The sequence below is a fragment of the Bos indicus genome, chromosome 9 (genome assembly GCF_029378745.1).
Source record: "Bos indicus isolate NIAB-ARS_2022 breed Sahiwal x Tharparkar chromosome 9, NIAB-ARS_B.indTharparkar_mat_pri_1.0, whole genome shotgun sequence".
In the NCBI taxonomy this organism is placed as follows: domain Eukaryota; kingdom Metazoa; phylum Chordata; class Mammalia; order Artiodactyla; family Bovidae; genus Bos; species Bos indicus.
Window position 1 is genome coordinate 61,377,166 of NC_091768.1, and position 17,084 is coordinate 61,394,249.

Consider the following 17,084-nt stretch of genomic DNA (forward strand, 5'->3'; position numbering starts at 1 on the left):
ATGTTTAGACTGTAATTAGACTGTATTTCTATTTTTTGTTTTTTTTTGTAGCTTTAATTTTCACCCCCACCCTGGCTTGAAAAAGCAATATGTGCTTATTTTTTATATTTCTTAAAAGTACAAAAGAGTATAGTGAGGAAAGCAAATATCATTAATAATTCTACCTAGAGATGACAGTTCTTACCATTTTGGTATAGGCTTTCTTGTCTGTTTTACTATTCAGAGTTTTAACTCCCTACCCCTCATACTCATACATTCTGATTTTTAAGTTGCTCTTTCTTCATTTAATATATTGTGAATCTCTTTCTGTATCAATGGATATTAGTGATAAATTTAAATTATAAGATGTTTAAAGACAATTTTACCCTGAGAGTATTAGAAGTGTGAATTAAAATTCTTAAGATGCTATTAGTTACCTATTTTTTAAATCAGTTTTCCTTTTCTTTAATTATGTACTTCCTGAATTGTATTAATATGCTGTTGGTGGTTTTACTTGAATAGCTGTCTCACGTCTCAGTGACTGTCTCGAAGGGTATATACCATAAAACAGTTTATGCGAGGCTTCCCTGGTGGTCCAGTGGGTAGGACTCTGCGCTTCCACATCAAGGGTCATGGGTTCAATCCTTGGTCATGGAACTAAGATCATGCAGGCCTTGTGGCATGGCCTGAATGAGTGAACGAATGCATTTGGCTTTGCTGTTATTTATATGGCTTTGGTATATATATTTTAATATAAAAAATGAATCAGTGCTTTCTAGTTCAGTGAAACTTCTTACTAAGTTTTGTCTTTTAATAAGAATGGATATTATAAAAATAATTTAGTAATCCTGTATATTAGATTTGCAGTTGAAGTTATGTCATGATTAATAAGAAATCATATTGCATTAGTGATCCCCTTTCACTGAAGGTAGAACCATCATTATGTACTATGCCAGCATCTGATGGTACATGGGATGGTTTCATTTGTTTAAAGAATCTATTCATTCAGAGACTTTGGAGTGATATGAAAATATTTCCACATTGCTTGTTTCTTCCCTAACATGAAATAACTTCTTACATTTTGTGGGTATCACATAAAAAAGAACATGTGATTTGAAATGACTGGAATTCAAACCAGAAATCGCATCCCAGAAACTTTTGTTCTAAAGCCTGAAAATTTATATGTGCAGAAGAATCCTGGAATACCAACTGCTAAATAATTTCTATGATATATCTGTAGATGCATGCTGAGTTTCCCATGAACAATCTTTTATAGTGAATTCCATCTTCTAAAGTCCTTTCTTCTTTGGTCTTTTAAACCTGTTTATGCATAAGTATACAGAGATAGTATTTTGAAGTAAAAAGCAAAGTCTGATAGTAAGATGTATATACATATATATTTATGTGTGTGTATACTTATCTCAAATTTGTTAAAAAAATGAATAGAGAATAATTATGACAGAAAAAGCAAATGTACCAGCACCCTAGGATTTAATACTTACTCTGTTTTAACATTATATTTAATTCTGAACTTCTGGGTAACCTGCAAAAAGGGAGATATAATTTCTGTTGTCATCATATGATCAGAAGAGGTAAACTATTTCTTTTTTCTGAATTTTGAAATTCATTAGCGTAAGCCAGCTTTTCTCAGATTGTAAATATGGAATACTAGTTCTGCAGATATTAACAGATATCAGGAATAAGTTTAGGAAATAATGGGCTAAGTTAAATTAATAGGCTTTTCTATGTTTTTTTTTTTTTTTAAACTGGAGGAAAAGTTTAATAACTTGGAAACTGAGTAATTCCTTGTATGTTTTCTTACAACCTTAAATGTTCCTGATTATTTTGCCAGGGAAATACTAAAAGTTAATAATAAACTTTGCAAAGTGCTGGTCTAGATCTTTAAACAATATGATAGATTGTGCCTTCAGTACCATTTTTGCAGGTATCAGAAGGCTTTTTACTTGACCTGTTCTTATGTTGATTTAAATTCTCTTTGAAACACCACCCAGGGCAAGGTTGACTTCTTCAAGAAGACTAGATTCTACCAGGAGTTGCAGCTTTTGGAAAGCACGTGCAGGAGGGCTTTGGGAGCTACGTATTGCTGTTGTTGGCCAGTCTGCTGGCCCTCCAGTTGGTCTGAGTCTCTCAGGTGCACTGTCAGTCTAGACGGAGGCTGATTTTCTTTTTCCAAGTGCAGCCTGAGTCTTCACAATCCTTATCTCCGAGGGCTGCCGCTCTTTTAATATGTAGCAAGGGCAGGAGTCCTCCACCTCCTCCCCAGGGGCCTGCTGGGACTAATTATTTTGAAAACACTAGTAACAGCATGCTTCCAGTCCAGTCCCCAAATGTCTGCGCCTTTGGTCTGTTTTGCTGCTCTTCAGCCTGTTGTCACGCACTTCTGTTCCCTTAATCAGCCCTCCCTTTCCCCTCTCCTGAACTAAAAAGCCTCTTGATGAAAGTGAAAGAGGAGAGTGAAAAAGTTGGCTTAAAGCTCAACATTCAGAAAACTAAGATCATGCCATCTGGTCCCATCACTTCATGGGAAATAGATGGGGAAACAGTGGAAACAGTGTCAGACTTTATTTTTTGGGGCTCCAAAATCACTGCACTACGGATGGTGATTGCAGCCATGAAATTAAAAGATGCTTACTCCTTGGAAGAAAAGTTATGACCAACCTAGATAGCATATTCAAAAGCAGGGACATTACTTTGCCAACAAAGGTCCATCTAGTCAAGGCTATGGTTTTTCCTGTGGTCATGTATGGATGTGAGAGTTGGACTGTGAAGCAAGCTGAGCACCATAGAATTGATGCTTTTGAACTGTGGTGTTGGAGAAGACTCTAGAGAGTCCCTTGGACTGCAAGGAGATCCAACCAGTCAATTCTGAAGGAGATCAGCCCTGGGTATTCTTTGGAAGGAATGATGCTAAAGCTGAAACTCCAGTACTTTGGCCACCTCATGTGAAGAGTTGACTCACTGGAAAAGACTCTGATGCTGGGAGGGATTAGGGGCAGGAGGAGAAGGGGACGACAGAGGATGAGATGGCTGGATGGCATCACTGACTCGATGGACGTGAGTCTGAGTGAACTCTGGGAGTTAGTGATGGACAGGGAGGTCTGGCGTGCTGCAATTCATGGGGTCGCAAAGAGTCGGACACGACTGAGCAACTCAGCTGAACACATCTCTCTGTTTTCTTAGAACACTTGTTTATGGGAAACAAGTTATCTTCTGGAATAATAGCCTCCATGTATGTTTGCTTCCACATCTTCAGTTGAATGTTTCTTCTATCCCCTGGCCTTAACTTGATTCAGCTCCCATCTTTCAGTTGCTGCTGCTTTTTTTCTCATCTGCCTCATGGGTAGGAGATTAGACCGACTTGATCCACATTCCTTCCATTCTCAGTGGTACATCGGGACTATTATTCTTCCACTGTTTCATTTAACAACAAACCAGACAACACAGTGATTCTTCTGTTCCTTTGAAGCTCATGCCTTTCAACTTTCTAATTTATTGCTGTCAATTTTTTCTCATTCTTTGAAGAGTTTGGTGCCTGGATATGATCTCCATTTTCACCCCAAATCTTGCTGCTCTCTGTTTGGTAGTATAGCCTGTCAGTCTGTAATTTCCTCAACTGTGAATTCATCTGGACTTCATTTTTTTATATGGTGTGCAGTAGTGCTCCATTCTTGATGATCCACTAGTTGGGAGTCAGTGACAGTAACTTACATCAATATATCAGTGAATGTATTGACAGTAACTTGGTCATTGGAAGGATGACTAATGACCAAAGTCATTTTAATGTATATGAAGTGAAGTGAAATGAAAGCTGCTCAGTCATGTGCGACTCTTTGCAACTCCATGGACTGTAGCTTGCCAGGCTCCTCTGTCCATGGAATTCTCCAGGCCAGAATACTGGAATGGGTAGCCATTTGCTTCTCCAGGGGATCTTCCCAAGCCAGGTCTCCCACATTGCAGGTGGATTCTTTACTGTCTGAGCCATCGGGGAAGATCAGTTCAGTTCAGTTCAGTCGCTCAGTCGTGTCTGACTCTTTGCGACCCCATGAACTGCAGCACGCCAGGCCTCCCTGTCCATCACCAACTCCTTCAGTTCACCCAGACCCATGTCCATTGAGTCGGTGATGCCATCCAACAGTCTCATCCTCTGTCATCTCCTTCTCCTCCTGCCTTCAATCTTTCCCACCATCAGGGTCTTTTCAAATGAGTCAGCTCTTTGCATCAGGTGGCCAAAGTATTGGAGTTTCAGCTTGAACATCAGTCCTTTCAATGAACACCCAGAACTGATCTTTAGGATGGACTGGTTGGATCTCCTTGAAGTCCAAGGGATTCTCAAGAGTCTTCTCCAACACCACAGTTCAAAAGTATCAATTCTTCGATGCTCAGCTTTCTTTAATAGTCCAACTCTCACATCCATACATGACCACAGGAAAAACCATAGCCTTGACTAGATGGACCTTTGTTGACAAAGTTATGTCTCTGCTTTTGAATATGCTGTCTAGGTTTGTCATAACTTTTCTTCCAAGGAGTAAGCGTCTTTTAATTTCATGGCTGCAGTCACCATCTGCGGTGATTTTGGAACCCCAAAAAATACAGTCAGCCACTGTTTCCAGTATTTCCCCATCTATTTGCCATGAAGTGATGGGACCGGCTGCTGTGATCTTAGTTTTTAAATGTTGAGCTTTAAGCCAACTTTTTCATTCTCCTCTTTCACTTTCATCAAGAGGCTCTAGTTCTTCTTCACTTTCTGAAATGAAATGATTGACTAATGAAAATTTTTATGAACTTGTGTTAAAAAATATTTTAATTCGATAGTAATGAATGATAGTTGTTCCTGAAATGGTGGGATCTGGTTTTATCATTATATTAATTCAAAGAAAGGGGTTAGCTGTTCTGCTCATTGTTGTATGGTAGAAGGTACCCAGGATACACTGAAGTCTGGGCATTTGTTTATCACTTACTCTCTTTTTTCCTACTGCAAAGTGGAGACAGCAGCACCTAATCCGTATAGCTGTTGAGCCAGTAAAATGCAGTAATTACATATATGTGTGTTTGTGTGTTTTATAAACTTTGATGTCTGAAGTTTAATAAAAATTAGAGAATGCCTCTCTCCTAAGATGGGTTATAAGATTGCTTTTGAATATCACATTGTTTCTATAAAAAGTTTTGATTTCTGTATACCCTGTGTTTTTTATAGGAAGCAAAAACTTAAAAAAAAACCAAATTTATTATTTATGGTACTTTAATCTGAATGATGGTGGAGGGGGCACTCTGGTGAACATTATTCCAGGTAGCTATTGCAAGTCTAAGGAAAAACAGTTTAACTGTTATTTCTTATGACCCTATTCTTGAATTATACTGTTAATATTACTTTCTTAATGTTTCATTTACAGGTATATGATGTTGATTGATGGCACAAATGAAGTTTTTATGATTGATAGAGATAATTCAGTGTTTCATGTTTCAAATCTGGAATTTCCATTTCGTAAAGATCTCCGTATGCATTTATCAAATACTCTGTTAGATGGGGTAAGTCATATTTTTATCTTTTTAAAAAAATCAAACATTGCTATTTTTCTTTCTTGTGCAAGTAAATGTGTATTTTTAATAATTAAACATGAAATTTAGAATTAGATCCAGTTTTTTAAAAACTTTTTATTGATATAGAGTTGACAGTTAAAAAATTGAATCTAGTTTTTACTAAGATGTTAAATTTCATTTATTTCATTTCCTACACTTACTGTCACTTGATTGTTGTCTTAGATACAGAATAAGCAAGCAAAATTAAATCTTAATTTTTTTGTTCTTTGTGATTGAAAAAAAAATTTATTGCAAAAGATTCATTTTATTTTATGGTTTTACTTGTTGATCGAATTTTAATTGTGTGATATGACATATCACGCTTCCCTGGTGGCTTAGTAGTAAAGAATCCATATGCAATGCAAGAGGTGCGGTAGACGTGGGTTTGATCCTTGGGTTCGGAAGATCCACTGGAGGAGAAACTGGCAACCCATTCCATTATTCTAGCTTGGAAAATTCTATGGACAGAGGAGCCTGGAAGGCTGTAGTCCATCGGGTCACAAATAGTTGGATGTGACTGAGCACGAACACAGTGATATATCACATTTTCCTTTGGCTGTTTAGCTATATGGATTGATAGTTCTTGTTGAAAGAGGATCGTGCCTTTGAAAGTAGCCACTGTACTTCTACATTTGAATTTTGGAAACTGTTAAGAATTTTCCCATTCAGAAAATCTATATTTAATAATCATAAAATTACTTGATTAAAAATATTTTATCTTTTTCTTATATGAATAGCTTTCTTTTCCCTGATTTTAAAAGTATTAATTCATTGTAAATAAAAATTGAAATAATACAGAACAGTACAAAAAAGTTGATAAAAATCAGCTGAATACCCACTACTGAAGTAATTTCTGTTATCATTTTGATAAACATTATTCCAGAGTTTCTTTCCTGTGTGCCAAAACGTTCAGTCTGACACTTGCTTTTGAAGGATTCATGTTCATGTTAGTAATAGTAACTCAGAACAGAGATTCTTAAACAGTACATGTATCAGGATCTCTGGGGGAAGTTGGGAATCCTTCCAGTCCCAGTAAGATTCTGAGTACAGGTACCTCTGCTCTGGTTGAAAATGAGTGCTCTGGTCAAGTATGTGCCCGCATGGATAGTTATTACATAATTTTGTATGAAAAGATCTGAATGTGTTTTGTAACTTGTCTTTTGTTTACTTAGCAATATATTTTGGACCTTTTTCATATAAAAGTCTGAGTAATAGGCCACTATATATGTAAACACTATAATTTGGGGTTTTCAGGCTATCTTGATTATGAAAATGATAGGGGATAATAGTGGAAAAAATATGATAACCTGTCCTAGACCTAGTGAATTAGACTCTCCCTGGGGCCAAGGTAGGTTGTTTTTTTTTTTTTTTTAATTGGTGGGAAATTACTTTACAACGTTGTGTTGGTTTCTGCCATACAACAACACAAATCAGCTGGAATTATGCACTTGTCAGCTTCAAGTGTCCAAGTGACTCTAATCAGACCAGTTTGCAAACAATTCTATAATTAATTCAGCCAGTCCTTTTTTGGTGGACATTTAGACTTTTTGGTAGCTTTTTGTATTAAAAGACACACTAGAATGCATATTCTTATACCTTTTTCTTTTCACAATTGTGCAGTTTTATAATTAAGATTCTTAGAAATGAGACTGTAATATGCATTTAAAAATCTTTTGATTACAAGTAATTGAAGTCCATCTTAAAGTAACTGAGGAAACAAGAACTAAATTGTCACAAATAATTAGATTTCAGCTTGATTTGCTTCAGACTGGATCTGGGGACTCAAGTGATATTGGCCAGGCACTGTCTTTCTCTCTGTTTGTTTGCTTTACTTGTCTGTTCTCATTGCATGCCGATTCTTTCCACATGGGAGGCGAGTTACATTGCAACCCAAGCAGAAAGGGAATTTTTTCTCCTAGTATCCATATATCGGTCCCAGGGAAGATTCCAGAGGGCCTGGTCTGAGTGACGTGTAAATCCAAGGAAGAATGATGGTGGAGGCCAGGAGCTCATTGGTGGCAGTACCACTTGTAGTACAAGAGGAGCAGTCCTTGCAGGGAAGGGGCAGTAACAGGCTATACTGTACTGTGGGGACTATGCTGGATTCGAGAGCATTGCCCATTTTAAACATTGACATGTATGATTACCACTCTTCTTTCCAGAAAGTTTGAACAAATGTATGGTTCTGCCAACCATATGTAAAGGATCTGTATACTGGGTTTTTAAAATTTAAAATCTTCTAATTTTAAATGACTCTTTCATTTTAGGGGATAATATATAGCACAGTGGTTAAGAGCCCTGACTCTAACTGATAGTGCCTGATTGGCTCCAAAAGTTATGACATGAGGGCCCTCCTATGGTTTACTTGGTTTCCTCATCTGTAATGAAGTTAGGCTAAGTTCTTGGTGCTCCTGTGAAGATTAAGTTGGATGGGTTATAAAGTGCTGATAATAGTGTCCGATACATAGTGATATTTACCTCTTAATTTATGTGAATTGTTAAGGACGTTTAACATTTTTCACTTATTACTGTATTTAGTATGGTACAGAGTTAGGGTATTTCTTTTGTGAGTTGCCCATTCAGATCTTTTACACATTTTTCTATTGGATATTCATCTTTTTCTTACTGGTTTATGAGATGTTTTGTTTATTGAGGTATTGCTTTATGACCCATATTTTATAAAAATGTGTTTTTAATTTTTTTCTAGTGTTTTCTGTGGCACAAGTATTATGAACACTTTTTTTAAAAAATTTTTGTTGGAATACCATTGATTTTAAAGTGCTGTGTTCATTTTAGGTGTCCAGCAAAGTGAATCAGTTACACACACACACACACACACACACACACACCCCCTACTGTTTTTTAGATTCTTTTCCCATGTAGATCATTAGAGAGTATTGTGTTCCCTGTGCTATACAGTAGTTTCTTATTATCTTTTTAATATATAGTAGTTAAACACTTTGGTTTTTAATATTTGGCTTTTGTGCCATTTTAAGAGATATTTTTACTTAAGAATTACTATAATACTCACCTGTATTTCCTTCTAATACTTATGATTTCATTTGTAAATTTAAATACTTGATCTATCCACAATATATTTTGATAAAAGGAATAAGGTAGGGATACAGTTTTATGTATTTCCCAATGTCTAAGCTATTGCCCCAGCATCAGTCAGCCAATCTGATTTTTCCTTTTAAATTACATACGTCATTTTTAAATTATGTATAGGATTTCCGTATATCTTTGTTTCTTGATTCATTTTCCTATTCTGCTAATATTTAGGACTTATGGTGGTAGTTTTAGGTTGACTTAAATGCGATAACTTTAGCATACAATTTAATGTCTGATAGTGCAAGAATACCCAATATTCTGGCTCTTCTGAAGTTTGCCACTTAGATTTTATTCTTTTTTTAGCTTTTGGGTGAACAAGGCTATTTGAAAAGGGAGGCTGAACTAGTATGTTACACTCTGAACAAGAAACTGCTTGTGTTTTTCTCTGCAGAGTGATCTCTGGTAGGCTTGGTTCTGCACTCTTTATGTTTCTGTTTGCTCTGTTTGGTTGTGTCGTTTATCTGTCTGCCACACCTTCACTATTTTTCTTTGGAGGGAAAAGGAACTCTACATCTTTCTTATGACTTCCCACAACTTTTAAGTCTCTTTTCTACCGAGATACTACTCATGTTCTTTAATATTTCTTCACTTTTTTCAACATTAAACCTTTTTCACGAGGTAGATTAAATTATATCTGACTAATAGTCTCTGGAATTTGTATGAGAATGCTTTCTGTCTTAAGATGAAATTTGCTCCTCTAGTTTGGAGTTGTACTAGCAGGTAGATATTGGAAGACTAGGGAGTAGCTTGTGAATGTTTGTTTAAACTCTCAATGATAGAAATACCCTCATGAAAAACACATGCATAAAATATGTATTTATTTGTTTAACAGAGGGAGTACCACTTTCTAAGTGACCTGAATGCTTATTGCCCCTATCTCATATGCTTTAAAAAAAATTTACCGGTTATATATTGGCTTGTGCTGGCCAGAAGATGGATGACTGTGATTGGAAAATGAGATGGTTTGAATTAGTCACTTGTGAGGTATAGTTTTAAGTGCTTAGAAGGTTCAGGATGTTGTGTGAGGTCTGAGGTTGTTCTGAGGTTGTATGGAAAAGAGCAGAGGACATAAGATCAAAGAAAATTTTCGATGGGGCCTAATGAGTGATGATAGCAGTCCAGGTTGAGACGATGACTGGGCCAGGTACCAAAGAGTAAGAAAGAAGGAAAGAAACTCATGTAGTTGGTTGAGACTGAGTAGCAACAAACAGAGACTGAACAAAGAGTAACTATAGTCACAGAGTTACCTATACTCTGTGAGGCTACTAGTAAATTTTCATTCCTCTGACAGTGTGTGTATTAAAATACTTTACATGTACACGTAAACTTGTTAACATATTTGTGTGTGCGCGTGTGCATGTGCACACACATACCCCTTGTGGTTGACAGAGCCACTACATAAGATTGGAAATACTGTTCACTGCACATCTCCAGGGTGCGCCATTCTTGTCCTGGTTGATGTGACAGGCGTCCCTGGAGTTGTGCTGTCCATAATCTGCATCACCAACACCACAGCAGTGGTAATTAGTTCATGGGACAGCAAGAACATTTATTTTGATATTGTTACTTTCATTTTATCTAAGTTCCATTTTTTTTTTTTTTTGCATTGTGATTCATAAAATAAAAGGAAGAGGAAGACTCTTAAGTTACAGTGTTTGCCAAAGCTTAGTGTAGTTTTTCATTCCTGTCATGTGCCGTGCCAAAGAGTGCAGGCAGTGCTTAGAAGATTGAGGAGAAGGCCTCACCTTGGAGACACTGTACTTCTTTGGGGAGGGATGGAGAATGATAGGTGAGGAATAAAACAATAATCTGATGATGGGTATTTAAAACAAGTTCTAGGGTGGTTTAGAGGAGAAATGAATCATATCTAATTAGTAACTAAAGATGGTTTATAAAGGATTTGGCATTAGATTATGGGAGGATTTCTATAGAAAGAGACTTTGGTTGGACATGAGCCAAGGGTATTCCAGGTAGAAATAATGCTTAAAATTTAGATGTTTAACCCTCTGCAGATTTAACTTAGCAATACTATTTATTTTTACCCCAAACTTGGATAACTGAGAGCAACATAATAGACTCTTATGAGATTTAAAAATAGCAATATGATTCATGATGTCATTTACTTGGATCAGAATTATAGCTACCATATCTGTTTTTCCACTTAGTTAATTAAAACAGCCCTCTTTAGTTTCCTGTTTCTTCTACATTTTCATTTGCAAATTGTTTTTGTAAAATTCCAAATCCAAGAATAACTCAAACTACCTAATTGTCTGGCTGTCAGATATGAGTGTTGAGGCTTTTGTTTTGCTCTCTAAATTATGTTCTTTGACCTACAAAATGTGGAAAATTGGAGTTTAGAAATACGGCATTAATTCACTTGAAACAAATCAGTAAAATTCAATCAATTTTATACTGAGGATAACAGGAGAATATAACAGTTAATCATTAAAGTTAATAACAAAAATCCTGGGAAAATGACGTGTCTTTTCATCTGTTAATTTTTTATAAAAGTATATGAATGCTTGTTAAAACTTTAGAAAGTCTGTGTGTTATAAAATAGAAGAAAACTCAGCTATCGAGATTAAGTTTTAACCTTTTGATGTGTTTCCTTTTGTCATTTTGTTATGGCTGTATTTATAGAATGTGTATAATCAACACGTATATAGCTCACATTTAATATAGGCTGTATGCCAGAGGTTCCTTCCTTTTCCTTTCATCTTAAGAACTGATTTTCGGATTTCTTTTTCAAATTTAACTTTATTAAGAAAGTTGAAATATAATCACGATTCTAAAAGTGTATAAGTTAGTGGTTTTTTGTATTTGTAAGATTGTGTGACGACTTTATTGTTGTTGTGTAGTCACTAAGTTGTGTCCGACTCTGTTTTTTGTGACCCCACGCACCCTGCCAGGCTCCTCTGTCCAGGGTATTCTCCAGACAAGAATACTGGAGTGGGTTGCTATTTCCTTCTTTAGGGAATCTTCCCAACCCAGGGATCCAACCTGCCTCTCCTGCTTTGGCAGGTGGCTTCTTTACTGCTAAGCCACTAGGGAAGCCCTGTGCAACCACTGCTGGTAATTCCAGAACATTTTGTCACCTAGATGTACTGTGATAATTAGAAACAAGTGGGCCTTATCTAAAAGCATTTCAAAGAATGGGTTATCTTTGAGATAAGCTTTGAAGGCCCCAAGTTTTCCATGGTTATTTCCTCTCATTAAAACTCTCATTGGTTCTTCAAAGTACTCAACTTAATATTGCCAAAATACTCAATTTAATATTCCTTATATCTGGGCCATGCCAAGTCTTTAGCATCATCTTTGACTGTGAGCCGTTGAAACCGTAAGTCCTACCTATTACTGAACCTTAGATTTTTACCCCTTTTTTCATTCTTAGGTTGTTTCATACAGGAGGGTAAATCTAGGCCCTGTTTCTAAAATTTGATCATAGGAGAAAATCTATTTTCCCTTCTTCACTAGATTTTATTTATTTATTTTAAGTTTTTATTTATAAGTGTGGTTAAAAAGAATCCAGTTCAGTAGTGGTAACTATATGCACACTGTGGTGCAGCAGATCTCCATACCTTTTTTATCCTGTAAAAGTGAAACTGTCTACCAAGTTAAACAGCTTCTCATTATCCCCAGTCTGTGGCAGTCACCATTCTACTTTCTATGAATTTAAATCCTTTGGATACCTTATATAAGTGAAATCATGTGTTATTTGTCTTATTATTACTGGCTTATTTCACTTAACATAATATCCTCAAGGTTTATGCATGTTGTAGCATGTGCTATATTTCCTTTTCAAGGCTGAATAATATTCCACTATCTGTCCATGCCACATTTATGTATTCATTCATCTGTTGATGAATATTTGGGTCCCTTCTCTTAGCTGTTGGAATAATGCTGATATATACAATGGGTGTATAAATATCTCTTCAAGATATTATTTTTAATTCTTTTGGATGTATACCCAGAAGTGGGATTGCTGGGTCCTGTTGTAGTTCTAATTTTAATTTTTTGAGAGAACTGCTGTACTTCTCTCGTACTGGTTGCTCCATTTTACAATCCCACTAACAGTGCAGTTCAGTTTTCTTAACTAAGTTTTAGGCTTAAATGTTTTTTATGTTTACTCACTTTTCTGTACCCTAGAGCAATAGTGACAGCTGTGGGGATGGGGGACATTGTGATGAAGCCTAGGTATTGGGTTTTTGTTAGAATCCCTGGGTTCTATTCTCTTTTAAAAACTGTGGGTGAAAGTTTTCTTCAGCTAGTTGGGAGCCATAGTTTATTCTAGTAACTCAGATTGTTTCTTTAGCATGGAGTCCCGTAGCCTTTATTACAGTGTTCTGCTATTTCAATTATTCTTCAGTCTGAAGAGGGGAAAAAGACAAGAAGAACCACTGAGTTTGGTCCTCTATATTTGAGTGTAATAGTGACAGTTATCAAGAATTTGTCATCTACGAATAGGGCTTTTGGGGGTTTAGTGGGCTTGGGGCTGAATCCTGCTGTGCCTTTTTGTTTTACTAGAAGTTTGGTAGTTTCCATGGCTGTCAGTTTTTAAAGTTTACTGGTTTGTTTATTCCTTTTTACTTGTTTTGTTTGCTGGTAACAAACTGTCTTTTTTGTTATTTTTAATGTTTGAAGAATATATGTATTTACTCATTTCATCAGGTAATTTCAGAGGGAAGTTCTGTGATGTCTGTTCTCTGAACCTCTAAGTCCACATAACTTCCATCCACCCATTTTTGAAAAGATTAATTGAAACCTGTTATTGGTACTGCCTTGTTGGCTCATAAGATTCTCAGATACTTAAATAAAAACATTTCACTAAGCAGTTTAAGAAAAGTAATTTATGTTGTGTTATATTCAAGATGATAACCATAAATAAATGTCAGTAGTGCAGCAAACAAAATTTGAGAAAGAAACCAATTGGTAATAATTCCTTAAAACTGGAAAATATATCTGTCCTAAATCAATGTATTCTTTGTAATTTTAGATGGTTGTGTGTGAATATTTCATCGTGAAATTAGATAACAAGTAGCTTGCTTACTTTCCTAGGAGGAATATGAAGGAAGAAAAAGAATTTTAGGTTAAAACCTAGTATTAAGAAATAAAATTTAAAAAATTTTACTTTTATACCTATAATTACCCTTTAGTGTCCTTTATCTCTTTTCTGTCAGTGTGCGGAATTTAACTTCTTTTCACTTAATGGAGTATAATATCATATTCTCTTGCACTGTTCCTTTGATCATAGTAGAGGGATACAGAACCAAGAAAGACTGTATGGGTCACATGGAGATTTAATCTATAATAAGGGTACCGTTTATTACCTATAGATGATTAAAGTAATTGGCATATGACACAATGTAAAACAATAATGATTTAACAAAGTTAACTTTTTAAATGTTCCTGATATTTGGAATTTAAAATTTGTAGTCTCTTTTTCCTAATAGTTGTTTAGTAATCCAAATACCATGAAATGTAGCATAGTAATTCACATATAAAAAAATAATGAAATATTGTCATGATTTTATTACAACACAGAATATATTCATGATGGGGCTTTTTGAGTTGCTGACAGTCTATAGATTTCATTTGCATATAAGTGTGTACACTTTGAAATTTCATCAAGTTGTATATTTCTGCTTTATGTACTAGTTTGTATGACTGTTATATTTTAATCAAACTAAAGAAATTGCTATTAAAATATGAATAAAGTTACCTTTTTTTTTCTCTTTCAAGGAAATGATTATTGACAGAGTTAATGGACAGGCCGTTCCTAGATACTTGATATATGACATAATTAAATTCAATGTAAGTACTTTCTATAATTTATAAAATAAAAATTGTCAATGAGATAATTGGTTTTTAACAAATAAAAAGGATGATTGCTTTAGAGATAGTAGGAAAGAAAAATGATGAATCTATCAAGTTACTCGTTTGACACCTTGTTAATACTTTTACATCTCCTTTTCTTTCTCTATATTACCTAACATTTTGCACATTTCTTGTCTTTGAAGTCTTTAGGAACTTCAAGTGAGTATAATTGTGATAAAATAAGATAGTATTTTGTAAAATGGAAAATTGTCAATTTTAGCTATCTTGTACTGGATTTTAAAAAGTCTCCAAATTTTATTACTGTCTATCATTTAAAAAGAGAGAAACTGACTATGAGTGTTGGTTGTATAACATGGAGGCAGAAAGATGCAGAAAGAAAACAAAATGTAAAACTACCTTTTGTAAATAAATAAAAAAGTAGGAATTATATTCTCTACCTATTTCCTACAATTTTAGACTTATCTGTAATCTGCCTGTTAATGCTGAATTATGGTATAATGACTAAATTATTTAGGCAGTACAAGATGACTTCTGTAAATGCAAGAAGTTCTCTCAATAGTGTATATCCATGAAAGGGTATAGTTGTTCCTCTAGATATTTTATTCAAATTGCATAATCACTTAGTATTCAGACCAGCAATTAAGCAATTAAGACTTTGGGAATTAAAAGTATTAAGTTTTAAGGCTTTGAAGATTTGTAACAAAATTTTTAAAAAGTTCTTTTTGGGGGGATATACATTTTAAATTAAGACTTTGGGAATTAAAAGTATTAAGTTTTAAGGCTTTGAAGATTTGTAACAAAATTTTTTAAAAGTTCTTTTTTGGGGGATATACATTTTAAATTGCACTATTAAGATTCAGGATTGTATTAATCCAGATTACTTTTTCTCAGAAATTTTCAATTACATATCTCATTTTTTGTTAAATTTCTATTTCAAACAGAGTTTCAAATTTAAGAAACCGAAGGTCAGAAACCAAATTTTAATTTTGTTGTCTACTATATTCCTCAAGAATAATGCGTCCCGGGATTGACTTATTCTCATCACCAATCTTGGATAATGTTCAGTGGACCATAATGAGATGTAAAGAGTGGGGGTGGCCTTGTTTCTTTGTGATTGGGGGCACACTGTCTCCTTTGCCTCCTTGTTAAATGTTAAAGTTTAACATTTTCAGTTTTACTCCATTTTCTTTTTAATAAGGATTAAATCATTACAGATTTAGTAGAAGTTTCTTATGCAAACCTCTCTCATTCCATTCATGATCCCCCTTATCCAGAAGCAGCTTCTACCCTGAAGTTGCTATTTATTATTCCCATGAATGTTTTTAATACCTTTACTCACTTTAATTAATTAGTATTTTATTACAGTGTGTGAATAAACAGCATTCATCTTTTCCCCCTCTTTGATGGACACTTGGGTTTCCATACTTTGCTGTTATGCTGCTGTTGCATGGAACAGTTTTATATACCTTTTATTGTGCATGTGTGTCCAAGCGTCTCTAAGACAGCTCTCATTCTTGGGATATGATCACCTGTGCTGTGCTTAGTTGCTCAGTCGTGTCTCTTTGTGATCCCATGAACTGTAGCCCACCAAGCTTCTCTTCTCTGTCCATGGCATTTTCCAGGCAACAGTACTGGAGTGAGTTGCCATGCCCTCTTCCAGGGAATCTTCCCAACCTAGGGATTGAATCCAGGTCTTCCACATATAGGTCAAAGAATCCAGGTGGATTTTTTATCGTCTGAGTCACTGGGGAAGCCGTGGTCACCTGGGAAGCGTTTTAAAAAATGCAGTCCCTCATCCCTACATCGTGGAGATTCTGATTGCATTGGTGACTACAGCTTTTTTGTTGTGCTGCTACATTCCCCTCAGGAGTAGTTGTACCACTTTATCACAGTTGATATTTTCAGACTAAGATTTTTGGTAACTGGATCATTTTGTTTTCCCCCGGTTACTAATGAAGTTAACCATATTTCTTTTTCTTTAATTTTCAGATTTTTATTTTTACCTATTTATTTGTTTCGGGCTGCCCTGGGTCTTCATTGCTGGGTGCAGGCTTTCTCAAGCTGCAGTAGAGCAGGATACTGTCTAGTTGTGGTGCTCGGACTTCTCATTGCAGCGATTTCTTTTGTTGCGAAGTGTGGACTGTAGGGTGTGTGGGCTTCAGTAGTTGCGGCTCACGGTCTCTAGAGTGCTGGCTCAGTAGTTGTGCACAGACTTTGTTGCCCTGCAGCATGTGGGATCTTCCCACACCAGGGATTGAACCCATGTTCCTGAGCTTCCCTGGTGGGTGGTTCAGATGGTAAAGAATCTGCCTGCAATGCAGGAGGCCCCGCTCTGATCCCTGGGTCAGGAACATCCCTTGGAGAAGGAAATGGCAACCCATTCCAGTGTTCTTGCCTGGAGAATTCCATGGACAGAGGAGCCTGGTTGGGCTATAGTCCATGGGGTTGCCAAAGAGTCGGCCACAAATGAGTGACTAACACTTGGCCCTGCTTTGGCAGGCAGGTTCCCAACCACTGGACTACTGGGGAAGTTTGAAGTTAAGCATATTTCATGTTTATTT

At 35.8% G+C, this 17,084-nt stretch overlaps 1 protein-coding gene across 2 annotated transcripts in view; it reads left to right on the top strand.

The window, feature by feature from the left end:
* The window catches only part of RNGTT (RNA guanylyltransferase and 5'-phosphatase), a 230,848-nt gene that overhangs the window by 66,486 nt on the left and 147,278 nt on the right, over window positions 1-17,084 (top strand). For both annotated transcript variants that reach the window (XM_070796090.1, XM_070796092.1), the window contains 2 exons: window positions 5,391-5,526; window positions 14,428-14,499. In XM_070796090.1, the coding sequence (XP_070652191.1) occupies window positions 5,391-5,526; window positions 14,428-14,499 (208 nt within the window). The remainder of the gene's footprint in view (window positions 1-5,390; window positions 5,527-14,427; window positions 14,500-17,084) is intronic.